The sequence below is a fragment of the Geospiza fortis genome, unplaced genomic scaffold, assembly GCF_000277835.1.
Source record: "Geospiza fortis unplaced genomic scaffold, GeoFor_1.0 scaffold909, whole genome shotgun sequence".
NCBI classification, from domain to species: domain Eukaryota; kingdom Metazoa; phylum Chordata; class Aves; order Passeriformes; family Thraupidae; genus Geospiza; species Geospiza fortis.
In genome coordinates, this window is record NW_005054520.1 from 294,557 (window position 1) to 312,211 (window position 17,655).

Here is a 17,655-nt window from a genome sequence, read left to right on the forward strand (position 1 = left end):
TGTCAAGTTACACACTTCAACATTGGCATTTTGGGAGATGAAAGCAGGAACACTCCAGTTCTGCCTGGGCTTTTGAATAAGCCTGAAAACATAAATAATTAAGTAAGAAAAATGCAGTGAGAGCATTGAACACTGCGAGTCCTTCGAGCCCTTCCATTCTACCACGCTGACACAGTTTATTTTTGCTTCCCTTTGCTTTGCCTTTGGTGAGGGAGTTCTGCTTCTGCCAAGGGAGAACCCACCACTCTGCCTGACACGAACTCAACCATGAACATTAAATCCACTGCTACATAACTGAACTTATTACCTTTTATTCTCAATTCTACTTTCTCTTAATGGTTTTAATTCTTCACAAAAGCAAGTGGAGGGATGGGGGCAGGAAACAACCCCAGTGTAGGATTCGAATAGGGCAGAGATCAAACAACTGTAATCAAAAATTCAAAAGAGACTCAATTAAACTAGCTGTTATAAAACATGAACAAAAGGAAAGGCTAATTCACTGTGTTTTTCTACAATGCAGACAACAGCGTTCCAACAAGAGGCTAGAGCAAGAAACCTGGTGTTAAGTCTCTTTCAAGTCCAGAGCAAATTCCTCAAGAGGGAGTTTACTGGAGCTACAGCAATTAACACAGTCTAGTTCATCCTTTCTGTGCTTTTGGAACTTGCTTATTGTAGATGTTAAAACCATTATGAGGAAAATCTTTTGGAGCAGTCTGAGGCCCGTCTTGACAATCTGATTAGAGATTTGCAGCAATAAAGAGGATACAAGGAAAAGAGTGAATGGCCATGAATTACAGACAGCATCTGAAACTTAAGACTTTCTCCACTGGTTTGACTTTATGCAGAAAATGCAGCCAGGCAGAACTAAAGCAAATTGGTTCAATTCCCTTGAGGAAAGAGGAACAAATTTTCCCAGCAACATTCAGCCACAAGCATGCGTGACTGCAAATTTGGATGAAGTGTACAATCAGTAATCCACAAACCAGCAATAAAATGAAACATTAGCCTTCCCCTACCCCTTCAGCAGTGCATGGGCACTGCCAATTAAACCACCACCAGCAGGTGGAAAGGAAATGATAAAATAAAACCAAATGAAGGAGAAGATTATTTGATACTTAAGCCTACAAATTCTTTTGGACTGAGTCTCTCTTGTCTGTTTATACATACACAATGGTGCCCTGGGCTGTAGTGGCTGCTGGAGGACAGAGGTTTTTCAGACTTTCACAACCTGAAGCAAGCAGTCAGCTCTTCAAGGGAAGCCACTTCAGAAAAGGAAGCTGGACTTACCCTCTAAAGTGCTTTGCCCTGAAATGTGCCAGAAGCCGTCAGCCTGTATTTAATTCTGAGCAGGAGGGTTAGCTCCAAAGAAATTAAAGCGATGGCTCAGAAGTTAAGCATTTGCTCCACCCCTCTGCTGAAGCAGAAATAATCAGAAGCCTTCTAAAAAGGCCAACATCAAGATGAGAAAAGTGTTAATTTTAGAGAAAACAATTAAACTGCCATGATGAAAAAGCAGCTGCTTTACAGTTTGGGAAGAGTTTAAAGTATTTCAAAGGAGCCGGGGAAGCTCATAAAAGCACTGTCATAGTCCCATCAAAGAGAAAGCTAACTTTCCAGTCTTACTCTCAGTCTTTCCAACTGCTAAGATAAAGGATTTAGACACCGCTCAGTGTTTTATAGAATTACCAATTGACTTTGTAAGGATGCTTCCTGAGAGCAGCCAGCTCAGTGCACTTCCAGGAAGAGCACACGGTATGGACTGAATAAATGGCAAAACCAAGCAGGAAACTTCCACAGAAAGTATTTCCTGAGTTCTATCAATCCCCCACCCTCCAGGCAATTTTCTATACGCCTCAAAATACCATATCCTGAGCACTTGCAGGCAGTTTGCACTGAAGTCAAAGAATCACACAACAGAACTGATCCACTGAGTAATTGTCACGAATATTTCCCCAAGCAGTGATCAATGCTACCCTGCATGGCTTGGTTTCTCTGTTCACTCACTCCTTCCTTTACTCAAGGGTGAACATTAACACCTATGTCAACAGCAGATGCCTCAAGAGAGAGGGTTCTCATAGCCCAGGTAAAGCTCTGCCATCCCAGAGGGCTGCAGCCCCTTGTGCTTGGAGGTACCTGTGCAGAGCAGCTGATCCTGGACGTAGCCCTCCCCACAGGAAGGCACACACTGCCCATCCTTCAGCAGCAGGGGTGCCTGGCATGAGGAGCACTCAAATCCATTGCTGCAGGCTGAGCAGGTTTCATTGCAGGCTGCCAGGAGAAAGGAAAGAGAGAAGAAAAATCAATCCCAAATCCCTGATGCAGAAGGACCCCCCCTGGTCTGACAAAATGAGATTATTTTGCCTCATTTTAGCTCAAGAGTTCAAGAACTTGCTTCTGCTTCCATCTGAATCCTCCCAAAGTCTCATGGTTACAGCACAGCACGTGCTTGGATGCTTTCCCAATCTCTTCAGGATGAGAGATGGGATCCCACAGCCCAAAGCACAGCATGCAGCAGAGGAGGGGGGTCCAGCCCCTTGCAGAACTCACCCAGGCAGGCCCCCCCGTGCAGGTAGAAGCCCCTTCCACACATCTCCACACAGCGCCCGTCCTGCAGCAGCTTCCTGGGGTCCCGGCAGGAGTCACAGCGATCAGAGGCCTGGGAGCAGCTCACACAGTCTGGGTGGCACTCACCTGGCACAGCAGCAACACACAGAGCAGTGTTGGCAGCCAGGAAGGAGCAAAACAAAGCAACTCCGAAACCCAAGTGAAATTCACGGCTTGTTTCCCTGGGTGGTGCAAGGTGTGCTAGCTTTGAGTGGCTTTTTATACACTAGATTATTTCAAAGGGGCTAAATGTTTTATTGCTCTATTCAGTATGTGAGAAGCCATTAGAGAGACTCAGATTTTCTAGGCAATTGATTAAAGGGGTATTCACTGTCCACATGGTTTCTCAGCAGTGAAATTTGTAAGTCACCAGGAATCAATGGCCCGAAGCAACCTGAATTTGAGATTCCTAAAGCCAAACCCTGCAGTAAGTCATGACTCTGTCTCCATGCCAGGTCAGAGCACAGCTGGCAGACTGCTCCCCCTACATAAAAACCTTGATGCCACAGCACCACAGAAGAATCTCCTGGCCACAGGTACGTGGAGAGATTCAGAACAGAACAATTTTTCTCTAGCTACAAAAAAAGCCCCTCTGCTCCCAGCCAAGTGTTCTCAGCGAGGCTCCAAGCCAAAGGTTCTCAGTGAGAGGGAATATTTGCTGGTTTTAACATAAATACAGCAGTGCCCAGGGCTTTTCACTTTCCCTTGGCTGAAAAGGAGTGGGTTCTCTCTGCCAGCTTCCCTCCAGCACATCTCTGAGAAGCAGCAATCAATTTTTGCTGGCTTTATGGAAGCAGATGCAGCAGGGGCTGGTGTTCTGGGCTCACAGATCGAACTGCTGCAGGCTGCACTTTGCATTTGTTTCTCATCCCCCACCACGGCAAGACAGAAAAAACACAGAGGGAAAAGAGTAGGTTTGGGTGAGGGAAACTGTCAGTTACCTTTCAGGACACAAAAAATGCAGGCTTGGCTCTGGATGTCCAATACCACAACTCCAAAGCCTGGGTTTTCCAAAATGCTACCATGATGGAAGCTAAATGATCACTTTTTCAAGGATAACCAGCAGACAGGGGCAATTCTTGATAAGGAGAAGGGAGAGGTGCTGAGAATACTGTATCATCTATCCCTTCCTCGGCAGCCTGTGCAGAGGCTGTTCTGTCTCAAAAATCCAGGACAATTCCATCAGAACTTTCTAAAGCCTGCTTCCTTCACTTTTCTATCTCTAGTGCTTTGCATTTCCATTAGCATGCAGCAAATAACAAGCTTTAAAACAAGAAGATGGCAAATGTGCCCAGGCACTCCAGCACAATTAAACTGTGAAGTTATTTTCTTTTTTACTGAGATAAAGCATTAACTGGAGCACCCTGATAAAACCAAAGTTATGTGACTGCAACAAGAAGAGCTACCAAAAAGAACAAGCAACCCACAGCTAAAGCCTCCCAACCATGAAATGTAAATCCAAGGGAATGACAATATCCTGGAGAAAAAGGAATTTATAGGCAAAATTATCATATAAGCCAAGGCTAGGCTAGTGTTTCCAAACAATTATTAACTGGCAGCCAGTCAGCCTCAGGTGAGCTTGTGGCATTAACAGTGGGTGCACAGTCTTTCTTCTTCCCACTCCCAAGAAATAACCAGGAGCCCATAAGCTCCAAAACTCACGCTGGGATTCAAGAAAGGAGCAGTGGAAGAAAAAAGACAAAACACTTCAGGAGAAGTCACTGGGAGCCTCAAACTTATCTAAGAGCTAAATTGTAGAGTTAATCAGCGACTGCAGACTGGGGGCTAGATAAGAGTGGTGCAGGGGGAAGGAGGGCTGCAGGGGCTCCAGAAGCAGGCAAGGGCTGCCCTGGCTCTGTACCTGGCTGGCAGCGGGGGCAGCAGCGTCCCTTGGCCTCCCGGGGCCGGCTGCCCCGCGGGCAGGGCGGGCAGGAGCGCTGGAAGCAGGTCACCGCCGCGTCCCGGCACTCGCACTCCCGGCACGGCCCCTCGGCCCAGCTCTGCCCGTCCTGCGGGAGGAACACGCCTTCAGAAAGCCTCCTTTGCCCGGCATGCGGGTGAAACGGCACAGAAAAGAGACAGCAGGCATTTCAAACGCTCACAAAGCTTTTCTGACGGGTCCTCTCTCAGAAAGGACCAACTGGAAAAAAATTCACACCTCAGTGTTTTACCTCACCTGGGGCAGAGAAAGGGATGTGAGCAAAGAAAGGCTCAGCATCTAAAAAAATAGCCCCACACAACATTAAATTTCCCATTTCCCACTTTTGTTGGCAAGGAGCAGCTATCAGCGCCAGCCCTCATCAGTGAGGGTGATGAAAAGTCCACTACTGGAATATTTAAACTGAGATAATCAATGTTCCCTCTTTTCTCTTTAACTTCAGAGGGAAGTTCCTTGAAAATAATAATAATGGGCTCCTGCTGCAGTAAAGATTATAATCAGTGGGATACATTGGCAGAAAGCTACAGACTGCCCCAGCTCTGTAGCTTCTGCTTGATAGCATTAAAATCAACTATCATTATGAAATGTGCAGGAAACCTCTGAGTAGGGATATTAAATATTAAAGGAAAATGATTGATTGAGCTGCACAGAGGAGACCAAGGAAAACTGAAATTCTGCAGCAGATGCACACAAGTGTTTCTGCAAACTGCAGAAGCAATCTGCAGACTATATTAATGGATTATTTTGCTACCACACTTGCAAATAATATCCTTCTCAGAACCGGAGGGGGAGAGCCAGCCCCTCCAAACCTTTGTGAGCAGAACTCACTATTCCCTGCTGCAATCCTGTACAAGGGTACTCACAGCTTTGGTATGCTCTTTGTAAACACAGTCACTATGGCTGGAGATACATTCAGGACAGCACTTCCCCTCTAAGTGAATTAATTCTTCACCCTGCGAAGAAGAGAAAGGTTGCAGCAATTCCAACAGAATCAACACCGCCAAAACCACTGTGGAATGCTGAGGCAGAACAGCTCTTGCCCTGGAATGCAATCTCCAATATCTAATTTCACCTTATCTTCTCCCTATCCCACTTCACCTGTGTAGGCAGAGGTTGGAAAACGTGCTTGGCCAATATTGCAGCTGCAGAATAAACCCCAGGAAAGGCCTCGGAATTCAGCGCTAAGGCCATTACCTCATCCCCAAATCCCACAGAGAAATACTCCCCCTTTTTACCATGGATCACTGGGGTTTCATCAGGCCAACCTCAGGACTTCAATGCATAGAGGCTTACCTTCCTTTTCAATGTTCTACTTTTACTTCCCCAAGAGAATTTCAAAGCACATGCTCTATTTATCCCAGATGGAAAAAGCCTGTTCTTTGTCACAACTGTACAGCTCCGCAGATTCCACTTAAATAACTTCAGTTTGAAGATAAGAATTTAGCAGCAGGAGAAAGGAATAAAGTGCCCCAATTCACTACAACTCTTTGTGCCCAAGTGGAAGCTGAATATTTAGAAAAGTGAGAGATTTCTTTTTCCTAGGGAACCAGGACACAGCTCACAAGAAACAGCTTTGGTTTCCAAGATTACCAGTAAGTTTTTCTGATTTATGCCAGTTGGGTGTTTGTTCCAGGATCATTCTCCCTGTGCCACACTGGCACACTCAATCTTTGTGTGGGAATTATTAAAGACATAGACAGGGCAGCAGCAGCACTGGTCATTGCTAGGGTCACCAAGGAAGAACACCTAAGCCAGGCCACACTCTGGCATCCCTGGTGCATTCCTGAGCAGGGAAACAGAGGAGGAACCATCTGGTTCCTAGTCTCCAAGGACCACACACAGCCCAAATCTCTCCTTGCTGCTTCTACACATCTCTTCAATTACTCCGAAATGCCTTTGGCAGGGTTTAGATCTCATGTCACTGCTGTGTACAGTAAACTCTGCCATCCCCACCCACATCCATAAACAGAGGCTATAGGAAAACTGGGAGCAGCTATCCATGGTTTGCCTAGCCCCAAAAAAATGCAGCTATGCTGCTCTGCCAAGGCTCAGAAAAGGGAGAGGCTGTGGGAGATAACTTGTGGCTTTGATGCAGAGAGATTGATCATATTCCAGGTGGAGAACATGCTCACAGCCTGCTGAAAATGGCTTTTTGAGGATTAGGTCAGAATCACCACGGACACTTTGCTGGGCAAGTTTGTTTGAAAGGGTTTGGAGCTGAACCTCTTGCAGTTCCTATCTGTGGCCTCATTACACTTCCAGCAGGAGGATGTGACCAGGAAATTAATAGTGCCTTGTGAGGAGAGAAATCCAAGAGCTCCTGGCTTCACACTGGCTCTGGTTTGTTGAGGCAGGTGCCTGAGTAAACAGATCTGCAACTTTAGAAGGAAGGTACAAAGGAGAAAGAAAACATGGCATTTGCTTTCTGAGCAAGCATTTTCTTGTAATTAATTAAAGCACGCCTTGCACTATTGAGGCAAACCAGGACTGAACATGACTTGAGGGGTTTTGAACCCTACATGTTAACATCTCCAGCTGTTGTTCTGGAAGACACCCCTGGCTTTTCTGAACAGTGGATTTTTTTTGTCAGTACCCAAGATGTGAGCATGAATATTAACTAATCCTCCCCACTGAGCCATGACAGCAGGCCATCATCATTAGTGTAAATGATCCAATTTACAGCCAGGAGCACGCAGGCAGCTCGCTCAGGCAGCTGCAAGTGCACGAGATTTTATGGCAACCACGACTTTTCATCCAGCAAAATCTCTCTGAGCAGTTTCAGCTCCCGTGATCAGCAGCAGCACCACGCCAGGGGTGACTTTGGGTCCCACACTCAGGACATTTTGGCTCTTTCAAAGGCACAGCCACAGGTGAACATCCACTTTTATGCCTTGATGCACCCTTTTGGGTGTCCCATTTGGGAGCCCACATGTGGGTTTTAACTCCTTTGAACACTCATTAAAACAAGCTAATCCAGTGAAACCATTATGCTGGGTTTTGGCTGGACCTCAGACACACCACAAGGGTGCTGCTGCTGCTGCTGCTGCTGCTGCTGCTCAAGAGTTAGCACACACAGGCAGGGTCACCAGAAAGTCTCTCCATGTTTCTTGGAGCCCCTCAGGTACTGGAAACTACAATTGGGTCACTCCAAAGCGTTCTCTTCTCCAGGATGACCAATCCCTATCCTCTCAGCCTGTCCAGTGACAGACAATACAGAAGTCTTATCCCACTGCAAAAAAAGCCAATTCAAAGCATGTGGGGGAAGCATTCAACCCTATCTAATGCATTTTGCACATCCACCGCAGAGCAAATATAACATAACCTGGCAGGGAGGGTATTAGTTTTGGAGTAAACAGCACAGGGAATAAAACACCTTGCCAGCCTCACTTCCATGCTGAGAGTGACATGGAAAAAATGAAGAAAAGTAGAACACTGACTTCCATATCCAACTACCTTCCTGAAGGCCACTGCAGCACGCAGAATGAGGATAAAAGGAACATTTCTTAGGCTTTTAACCATCTCTGACCTGCACATTTTCCCCATGTTCAGCTCCTGGTAAGTCCAGTGATCACCACTAAATCCCCTGTGTGTCTGACCCTCCACTACAGCAGGCAGACACAGCATGGGAGGGAATCCAAGTTAAAATAACTGGATTTGCTTCACAGTGGAAGCCCACTGTGCAAACTTGCATGGGAAATTCCAGGTTTGCTCTCCTTCTCTGTGAAATATTTTTGAGGGGATTGCACAAAACAAGGACTGGTTCTTCGAGGGCCTCAAGTTGAGAAACAAGAAAAAGGGAGGGGAAAAAATAAAATCCCAAGCCTTGAGAAGAAAGCCTTTCTCACCTTGGCACACTCCACTTTGGCACACTCAGCTTCCTGGCAGGTGACTTCCCCCTCCTGGCACATGCAGAAGTCACAGAGGGTGCTGTTCCACATCTCCCCGTGGTACCTGATGGTGCCACCATCCAAGCAGCTCCCTTTGGAAAACACGCACTCCTCACAGCACTTCCCAGGGCGCTGCACCTTGCTCTGCCCCTGGAAACAGCACCCAGCAGTGAGCAGGGCTCTCTGAGGGCCCTGGCACAGCAGAAGTGCAGCTGGGCTGTCAGAGGTGGGTGATTTTTCAGTACCTCCTCGCAGGTGACAGAGCCACAGGTCTCCCTCAGACACTTCACTTCCCCTCTCTGACACACACACGAAATGCAGGCATTTTTTTGCCACTGCTCCCCGTGCTGTTGAAAAAGGACATGGATAGAGCTGTTAAACACTCTTGGAAAACAACCAAATTCCTTCTAGAAACCTGAGCTGCTTATGGAATATGATGGCTCCTTCTGCATGTCTGTATCAGATAATAAACTTTCCTTAAAAAATGCTGATCTCTACATGCTCAGCAAACAGGAAGAAGAGGGGCTGAGGTCTAGATCACACTGTGGGTGTGTATTTCTCAGTAATTGCAAGCTAGTGGCATTGGGGAGGCCTAAAGTACTATTATTAGCCAAAAAAAATCATTGACAGAAAATCCCACATTCATTAAATAATCCACACAATTAATTCCAGATGACAAAATTAAAGCTATAAATACTTTGACCACCAGTGCTTTCTGCTTTCCTCCTTCAAAACAAGTGTGGAAAGAAAGTGCCTCGTCTGCTTTGGCCAGCAAATTCTTATCAAGTCCTGATTTCTTTCAGCTCTCCTGCCTTGCCAGGAGGGAAAAAACCAGTGTTTGTAGTAAGCTATCAGTGCTGGCACAAAGTCAGAGGCTGGGGAGAAGGGAAAGAGAGATGTGCCAAAAATTGGGAGTGGTTTTGGTGTGGTTTGTCACAAGTCACCTGGAACGTTCTTCCCGACACCGAGCAGGGCTTGGGGACACATTCTGGGCAGCACTTTCCAGGAGGCAGAACCATGACTTCCCCCTAAACAGAAGGCAGAGACAAGGAAAAGAAAGCATGAACATAGTGCTTGGAATTCCAGGCATTTAGCATCCATGGGATAACCCTCTGCCGCTCAGGGCTTCATTTTGGCCCAAAAAGCAGCACAGAAGCAGAGTAAAAGGCTTTAAAGATGTTTTCTCCACCTCATTTTCTGGGCTTATTTAGATGGCAACTGAGGTGTGAATACATGGAGAGATGCAGATAAATTCATACACATGACATAAAGTGCTTACATTCAGGTATACAGAGGAAAAAATTAATTATACAGCTGCGCAGGGAAGCACAATAAAGCAGGAGATGGATGAGAGAAGGTTTTTTCTGGAATTGCCACATTTTGAGGTTTTGAAGGTGTGATTTATACTCACCACCTCTCAGGCATCTGCACTGTTTTAGTTAAATCCATCCATACTGTCTGTGCAGATGCTAAATTATGCTTAAAACTGGATTTTTCCAATTTCAATTTTTTTTACGACGGATTTAAATCATGTTGGAAAATGCTGGCACTTCACACCAATATTACTTTTCCTGTGTGCCTCAGCTCCAACCATCCAAAACCTGGCTAATTCCACTGCTCCCAGTCCATGTACATCCTGCAGCTGGGAATAGCACAGTTCATCAGTCAAACCCTGAGCTCCCAAAGAAACAGTGGAAGACTTCGCACAAAAGTTATCAAGCAAAATTTCCCAGCAGAGTTAAAAGACCTTTTTTGTGTATTTTGGTGGCATGCAACAGGAATTTTTGGCATTCTTCTCCCTCAGCTCCTAGGGAAGAGCAAAGTTATCAGAAAGACGGAAGATGAGAGTTTAATCCTGGGAGAATTTTTGTCTTGGCTTTTGTGGAGTGGAGAACAAAGGAAGGGACAGAGATAAAGGCCCATGCAAGAAAATCTTTGGTTTGGCTGAGATCAGAGCAGGTTCTTTGCACATCCTGCTAATGTCCCTTCCAGTGGGACATGTCCTTGGTAGGAGATGCCTGGAGCACCATCAGAACTGGCTTTCTGCTGCATTAACTTGGATGCTGCCACCCAATTACTCTCAAATACATCCCAGCAACAACCCAGTCACTCCTGATTCCATAAATTAGATCCTAATGATTAGCTGATTAAACATTAGTGCAATGGCTCAGCAGGTAACACCAGTCCACTTGGAGTGGGAAAGGAGGGATCTAAAGCAGGTATAAATTCCTTTTAATGCAGAGTACTTAGTAAATGAATACTAATGGAATATCTCAGGACAAAGCAAAACACAATTAACACACACACACACACTAATAGGCGGGGTTTCATCTACCAAAAAAAAAAAAAAAGTGTTAATTGTTCCAACATCTGTCCAGTAACACAAAGCTGGGAAAGCATCAACAGAGAAAAAGGTTTGTGAGTACTGCTTTTGATTTTTCTCAGTGAAGAGTTCTCATTCAGGGAGCTCCTGGATTCATCATTGGATATATCAAAAATACTTGGAAAATGGCAGTCCCTAAAACATAAAGTCAAGGTCAGAGACAAGGATTTCCAGGGAACCAGTTCCAGGCATGCTGCTGCAAAGGAGTACACCAAGGGGCCCAAAACCAGGGTACAATGGGCCCCATGAAAAAGATCCAAAGAGCACAGTCACACCCTTCAACACAACAACAAGAATTCCAAAATCTGAGTGATTTGCCCAGAGTCTGGAGTACTGTGAACAGTTTGCTGCCTTTCCTAACCCTGTGTTAATGCTGTGTAGAGTCTTGTAGGGTTTTGGCTGTGTTGATCTCTGCATAAATGCTAAAAACTCCTCACTTGTCCACAGCAAAGACCTTGGAGAATGCAGTGTCCCTGTTCTCCTAACTGGACTAAAACCATGAGCTTGCCTAACTCCTCTTCCCAGTTTTGTTGTTTTCTAAACACAAACAGACAGAAGGAACACTGCTCTGAGACTTTTCTTTCAGCTCGAGTTCCGTTGTATTTCTGAAGGCAAAAGGGGAATTTCATCCACAGTTGACTACTCTCAAATGCACTTCTAGAGCTCTTGTACAAAAAAAAGCCAGTGACAAGATCTGCAGATCAAGCTTTCCAGCTGCAAACCAAACACTGAAATTTGTAAAGTTAAACCCCATTATAAATCTTGTGTTTTCATTCCTTCACTCAACAGAAATAAAAACATTTCCTGATCAACTCCAGAACAATTTTTTGGAGTGAAAAACAAAAAGCAGTTTCTTTAGACAGAATTTTTGCCCAATTAACCAGCAAAGGGATGATAAAAATGAAATGATGGGGTAAGAAAGTATTAGGGAACAGACACACAGGCTTCACCATCACTCCACACCATTTCTGCAGGGCAAGTATCTCTTTTCCAAACCATCCACTTGTCACCCAGAAGCTTTGCTTGCTAATTTGTTCCCCAGCATGAGAAATGCACACTGCCCACAGAAAAGGAGGTGCTGAGGAACATTCCCAGAAGGCTGGAGGGTCCTGACCTGGCTGCAGAGCAGAGGCTGGCAGGAAGCTGTGGAGCACTGAGCTGCACCATCCCTGCAGACACACCTGGAGCACCGACCCAGGCTCCAGCCCTCTCCATCCTGGAACATGTGGCCATCAAAGGAGCAAGGCTCTAAGGGACAGGAAAACAAGGAGGAGGTTTATTTTCCAATGCCCTTTCATCCCTTTCTGTCACCCACAGTTAAAACACAGCTCCTGTGCATCTCAGAATTCCAAACTGCAGTTTGCCAAAGCAGGTTCAGAGGGCAAAAATTCCCCCAGTTTCCAAGGGGCTTGTGAGTTAAGAGCTCTGGATGCACCACTCCCACTGAGACTCTACAAGAAAAGGCACCCAACAGCTGAAGAAGCATTTCTGGAACTTGCAGTCCAAGTGCACAGGAAATACCTGAAGTTTCTTTCCCAGTTTTAATCTCCAAAATGAGGACATATTAGGCACATCTGCTCCCTGCTTAAAGCTTGCCCCCACCTCTTGGCCCATGGGTGAAGCCATTAAAAATGTAAAGATGGCAGCAGGAGAGAATTACAAGACATGCCTCCAGTGTGTCCCCAACAAAACTGCACAAGAACAGAAAAGCTTTCCAGATTTGGGGCTAAAAGGAGGTTCTGAGCTCAGACAGTACTCACCACCAGGGCCCACACATCTGGGACAGCAGGAGCCCTGGGCAGTGTCCTGCAGCTCCCCTTGGCCACAGGTGAGGGCTGGGCAGGTCCTGGGGCTGCAGGTCACCTTCCCGTGGGCACAGGAGCACCGCACACATCCCGAGCTGGCCCACTGCGTGCCGTGCTGCACACAACACAAGCAAGGGCACAGTGAGAGCTGGAAATAAGCCTTGTCCCTTTGCAAGTTCCTCCTCTCTCCAGGGTGAGGCTTGGCACTGATAAAAAGTGGTTTTCTGACCACGTGGCAGCAGGATTGGGATGTGAAATGCAATTGAGGTACGAATACATCCATATCTTTTTTGTGGGGATGCCTGCCCAAAGAACAGGCTCAAAAAGAGCCAAAAGACAAAAGCTGCAGCAGAAGAACAGCACAGGAAAATGCAGAAATAGCACAAGAAGAAATGTAATGTATCATGATAAAACATAGTGCCACTAAATGACAGGCACAAAGAAACATGAGAAGAGGATGGGTGTGCTACCCCTCCTGTTCCAGCTTTTGTTTAGCTCATACCAGCTTCATGCTGGTCATGCCTCATGCTGGAACAGAGGGTTTCAACATCCATCTCAGGTGTGGAGAGCACAGCCCTCCAATATGCACAGCCCTGCAAATATGTCTGGGCATTTTAGCATATTTCTTGAGATTTGCCTCTTGTCAAACAGAAAAGTCTGTAAGAGACCACACACAGGACTTGAGTTTGCTGTTAAACCATTTTTCTACATTTGCCAGTTGTTTGACATGATTCATTATCTACTACCCATGAATCTTGATTTTTTTCCTCATCTCCAGACACTTATTCTGATTGTTTTGGCCTTTCAGCCCCCCTGGGTGAAACCACATCCCAGAACCTGCTCTGTGAATAATTCAGGATTACAGAACACAGAACCCAGATGGCAGAGCAGCAATCAATCTCTGGCAGCATAGGTGGCTGCTGAGAGGAAAGCTTCTCTGAGCACAGCTAATATGTCAAGCTCTCTGTGCTTTGCTCCCCTTCTGATGCTACTGCAGTGCCTCAGCCAAGCACAGAAACAGCAAGGGGAAGGAATAAGTGGGGAAATTTCTCCCATTACGCCACGCAGGACACACAACTGCTCAGCAACTGCAAACCCTGCTGACCAAACTCCTGCTAAATTCCACTCTCTGGCAGTGACAGGATATAAATGCAGAGATCCATCCTTCCCCTGCACACCAGCTCAGCAGCCCCCACTGGCTGCAGCAAACAGGGAGCTAAAACGAGGTAAGGATGGTCCCTGCTGAGGAAGTGGACAGGGCACTCACGCTGTGGATCTGTCCTTCGTGCTGGCAGAATCCTTCGGCTCGGGAGGCACACTGGGGGCAGCACTTGTTGGAGGCTATTTGGAGCACTTCTCCCTGAAAAGAGACAGGATTCCAATAAACAGCTGACATCAAACAGGGACTCTAAAATGAAAGTGAAGCCATGAGGCCTGGCTGGACCTGGTGCTCTCAGCTCAGAAAGGAAAGGTTTCAGGTGAAATACAGAATGCTGCTACACTACATTGCCTTGCTGAGAGGTGGCACAGCACTTTGTGTGTTTGACATTGTGCCCTCAAAATAACAGCAGAATTTACACCCCCAAGAGCACAGTTGGAAATTCTTCAGCTGAACCAGTTTTCAAAGAATAAAAAACAAAATTCAAGGTTCTTCACTGAAAGGCCACTGAGAAACATGGGACAGATGTTGCTGAAACAAGATCAGCCATATTTGCATAAATCTCATAATGAGTAGATGAGAAATAAACCATAGAGAAAGACGATGATTTCTGACCTTGCTTTTGTGTTGGTGGTTTAGCCTGGAAGCATGAAAGGATTTTTTTCTTCTGAGATCCTTGGTGATCCTTTTCAATGTTTAAATGACCAGAGGTTTTTGGAACACTTAAACATTTCATCTTGGAGATTGCCCATGTCAAGGAGTCACACAGATTCGCTTGACACTATAAACCTATTTCCCTTTATGAGCTTTAAAGTAGCTACCTTTTCATTTATCTGATTTTTATCATTTTATCTAGCGCACTCATTATTACATGTGCCCTGACAGCACTTGATCTTCCTCCTCTTTAGCACAAAAATTCCTACTAGTTCATTCTAGCTTTAATCAATACACAGCAATAATAATGGGGAAAACCAGTAAGAATCAAAATTATTTCCTCATTAGTGCTGTCATATTGGGAAACATTTTAACCTGCTTCACAAAGCCATATAATTATCCTGACAGCCTCTTTAAAACACTCTTTTTCACTGCTATTTGTGCACTCTACCCCAGCAATCCAGATGTTAATGCAAGACCAATCCCATGGCCAATTAAAGAAGACCCAGACAAAGACAAGCAGGAGACAAGGAAAGCTCAGCAACCATCACGAGGAAGAAGAAACTGGAGGACAGACAATCTCAGCTCTGTTGTTGCTCAGCAGAGTGGAAAGTGCCCATCTGCACCTTCCAGGGAGCCCCAACCCCACCTCCAAACGAAGGGGGGCTCATGCTGGGAGGTTGGAGCCCAGTTCAGGGGCTTCCTTTGGTATCAAGCTGCTCCAACACTCAGCCTCTGGCTGCAGCTGAGGGGACAAAGGCTTCCCACACCACGTGCTGTCACTCCAAGGAGGAGTGCAGGGACACAGAGCCCGTGCCTGGCTCTGGGCAGCCACAGGCACTCAGCCCTTACCTTCTGGAAGTCACACTGAGGGGCTCTGCAGACTGTAGGCTGGCAGGTGACAACGCCGCTCCGGCACTGGCAGTCTTGGCAGGAATCCGGCTTCCAGGAGGTGTTATTCTGCAAAAGAAGATGGAAACCAGGCCCATGCAGCACAGGGCACGTCCTGTCTTGACAACACATCTCAGATAGCTCCACAGAGACGGACTGCAACAGAGCCCCCTCCCTCCCACACGCTTCTCAGGCCTTGTGTTGGCACTTGTCACTCAACAGCTTCCAAAACACAGCTGAAAGACAAGGCCATGCAGGGCCAATCATCAGCTCCAACAGCAATACAATCCAACCTCCAAGAGCCCCAGGTGAGTCCATCTCTGGAAAACTTCCCTGGGATCAGGCTCACACTGTCCACACTGCAGGGTGATCCCAGGTGGTGCTGAGGCAGCAGAGGTGGCTTTGAGGCAAAGACACTCCTGGGGTTTGCTCTACCTGGGCACGTGTATTCCCAAACACCACGGAGGAGACTCTGGCCAAGCAGAGAGCCTGACACATCTGGAAACAGCTGTCACCACCACTCCATCAGTGCACCCAGCTGGAACATCCACAGCTAATTCACAAGGGTTTCCACCAGCTGTGCTTGACCCCCTTCCATTCCCTCCCCGCTGAGGTCACGATCCCACGCTGCCTCCACAAGAAAAGGGGAAGAGGAGGATCAGTTTCTCAGCTGAAACACTGTTTGCAGCTAGACAATCCCTGTCCCTGTTGTATAGACAAACACTGGGCTAAACTGGCACCACACAGGATGTTCTCCTGGGTAGGATGGACAGCCCCTAGCCCAGTCATCCAGCCTCTTTTTTAAGGAACCAGACCTTGCTGTTCATTTACACCATGTAGTGATTTACCTCAATATACTCACAGTGCTAAGCAGGACTTAGGAAGGATGATTAACAGTTGACTGCCACGAGCACATTTACAGCTAACTACTAAAACTGTTAAGCATAATGATAAAATACTGAAATGTGCCTTAAAGGCCCATTAGGACACTTAATGAGAGAAAAAATATCCTGAAAAACCAGACCACTTTCTCAGGTACTTCAAGAACATCAATCTGCAAATAGTGGGATGGCCAAAAATATTGCCAAAAAAAAAAAATTCCTTGGGTCTCTGCCCTGCTTTCCAAAAGCATTTCTCCCACATCAGTGGCAGTGCTGACCTTAGAAGGTGCACAGCCCCTGGGCAAGGCAAAGAGGGATGGTAATTCCTGCTCAGGAACACAGCTGGCTCTCCCCTGGCTCACACAGGGCTGCAGAACAGAAACCCTGACACCATCTCTGCCAGCAGATTGATGGTGCAGTTAGGGAAGAAATGAAGGTTAAGTGATGTGTGTGCCAAGCTGTAGCTAACACACACACTGGAGTTAACTCATCCTGCTGGCTTCAGCAGAGCTCTGTGTTGGAAAGCTGGCAGGGAAGGCAGCCACAGGGTAACCAGGAGTGGGAAGGGAGGGGACAGACTCAGTGCCCCATCCTTTGGTTCTCCTAAACCTTCACCTCTGATCTCTCATGCTTAGTAAAACTTTTTAAAAAGGAAAATCATTTTCACCATGAAATAATAACTAAAGGAACCTCACGGCACAATGTCAGCACAGAGCCACCCTTATTCACATTTTGAGACTTAAATGCTCAGGTCTGTGGTAAGAAAACCCCTCTCTGCTCTTCTTCCTCCCCTGGTTTCTATCATAGCCCAAGCAGGCTGGCTCCTGTCTGTGGGCTCAAATCAGCTGCTTCTAAATTCCTTTTGCCAGGTACAGGATCAAAACCAACACTTCCCTGCAGAGTTTTAAAAAATTCATTATCTAGTTAATAGCCAGGAAAGTACCACCTGATCTGTTGGGATATGAGAGTCATCCAAGCACTTCATGGGTCTCAGTGTCCAGCTCTTTGGACAATCCAACATTTAGCTTAGGACTCCTGCCAGCAGACCTAAAGTGTCCAATTTGGAAAGTCTGGATCCTACCTATCTGTCCTGTTGTGAGGCTTTGTTGGTGCTCACCCAGCAGGCACAAGGGCACCCCAAAGCTCCCAGGCAAACAGTTCCAAACATAGAGCATGACTTTGCAGTAGACACCCAAAGAACTGCTGGAAACCCGCCTGGCATCTTCTCCAAGGCTCTGCACCTCAGTGGACAAATTATCTGCTGCAATCTAAGTGCTGGATTCCAACCCTGTTGAGAGTGTATTTTCATCAATGACAATTTCAGGGGCTTTTTCCTTACCAGTACTAATATAATTAACAGTATAAATAATGAAATACCATGCGGAGAGCGCTTTGAAGATGGAAAGGATTCCTTAAACACCAAGCAGTGCCATTATAATTTATTAATTCCCT

At 46.4% G+C, this 17,655-nt stretch overlaps 1 protein-coding gene across 1 annotated transcript in view; it reads right to left on the bottom strand.

The window, feature by feature from the left end:
* Positions 1-17,655, bottom strand: part of FRAS1 (Fraser extracellular matrix complex subunit 1) — a 104,123-nt gene that overhangs the window by 57,077 nt on the left and 29,391 nt on the right. Inside the window, 11 exon segments of the mRNA XM_031063660.1 lie at positions 2,134-2,268; positions 2,548-2,691; positions 4,466-4,613; positions 5,407-5,496; positions 8,389-8,580; positions 8,676-8,777; positions 9,375-9,458; positions 11,928-12,061; positions 12,574-12,733; positions 13,886-13,978; positions 15,284-15,391. Coding sequence (XP_030919520.1) covers positions 2,134-2,268; positions 2,548-2,691; positions 4,466-4,613; positions 5,407-5,496; positions 8,389-8,580; positions 8,676-8,777; positions 9,375-9,458; positions 11,928-12,061; positions 12,574-12,733; positions 13,886-13,978; positions 15,284-15,391 — 1,390 coding nt within the window.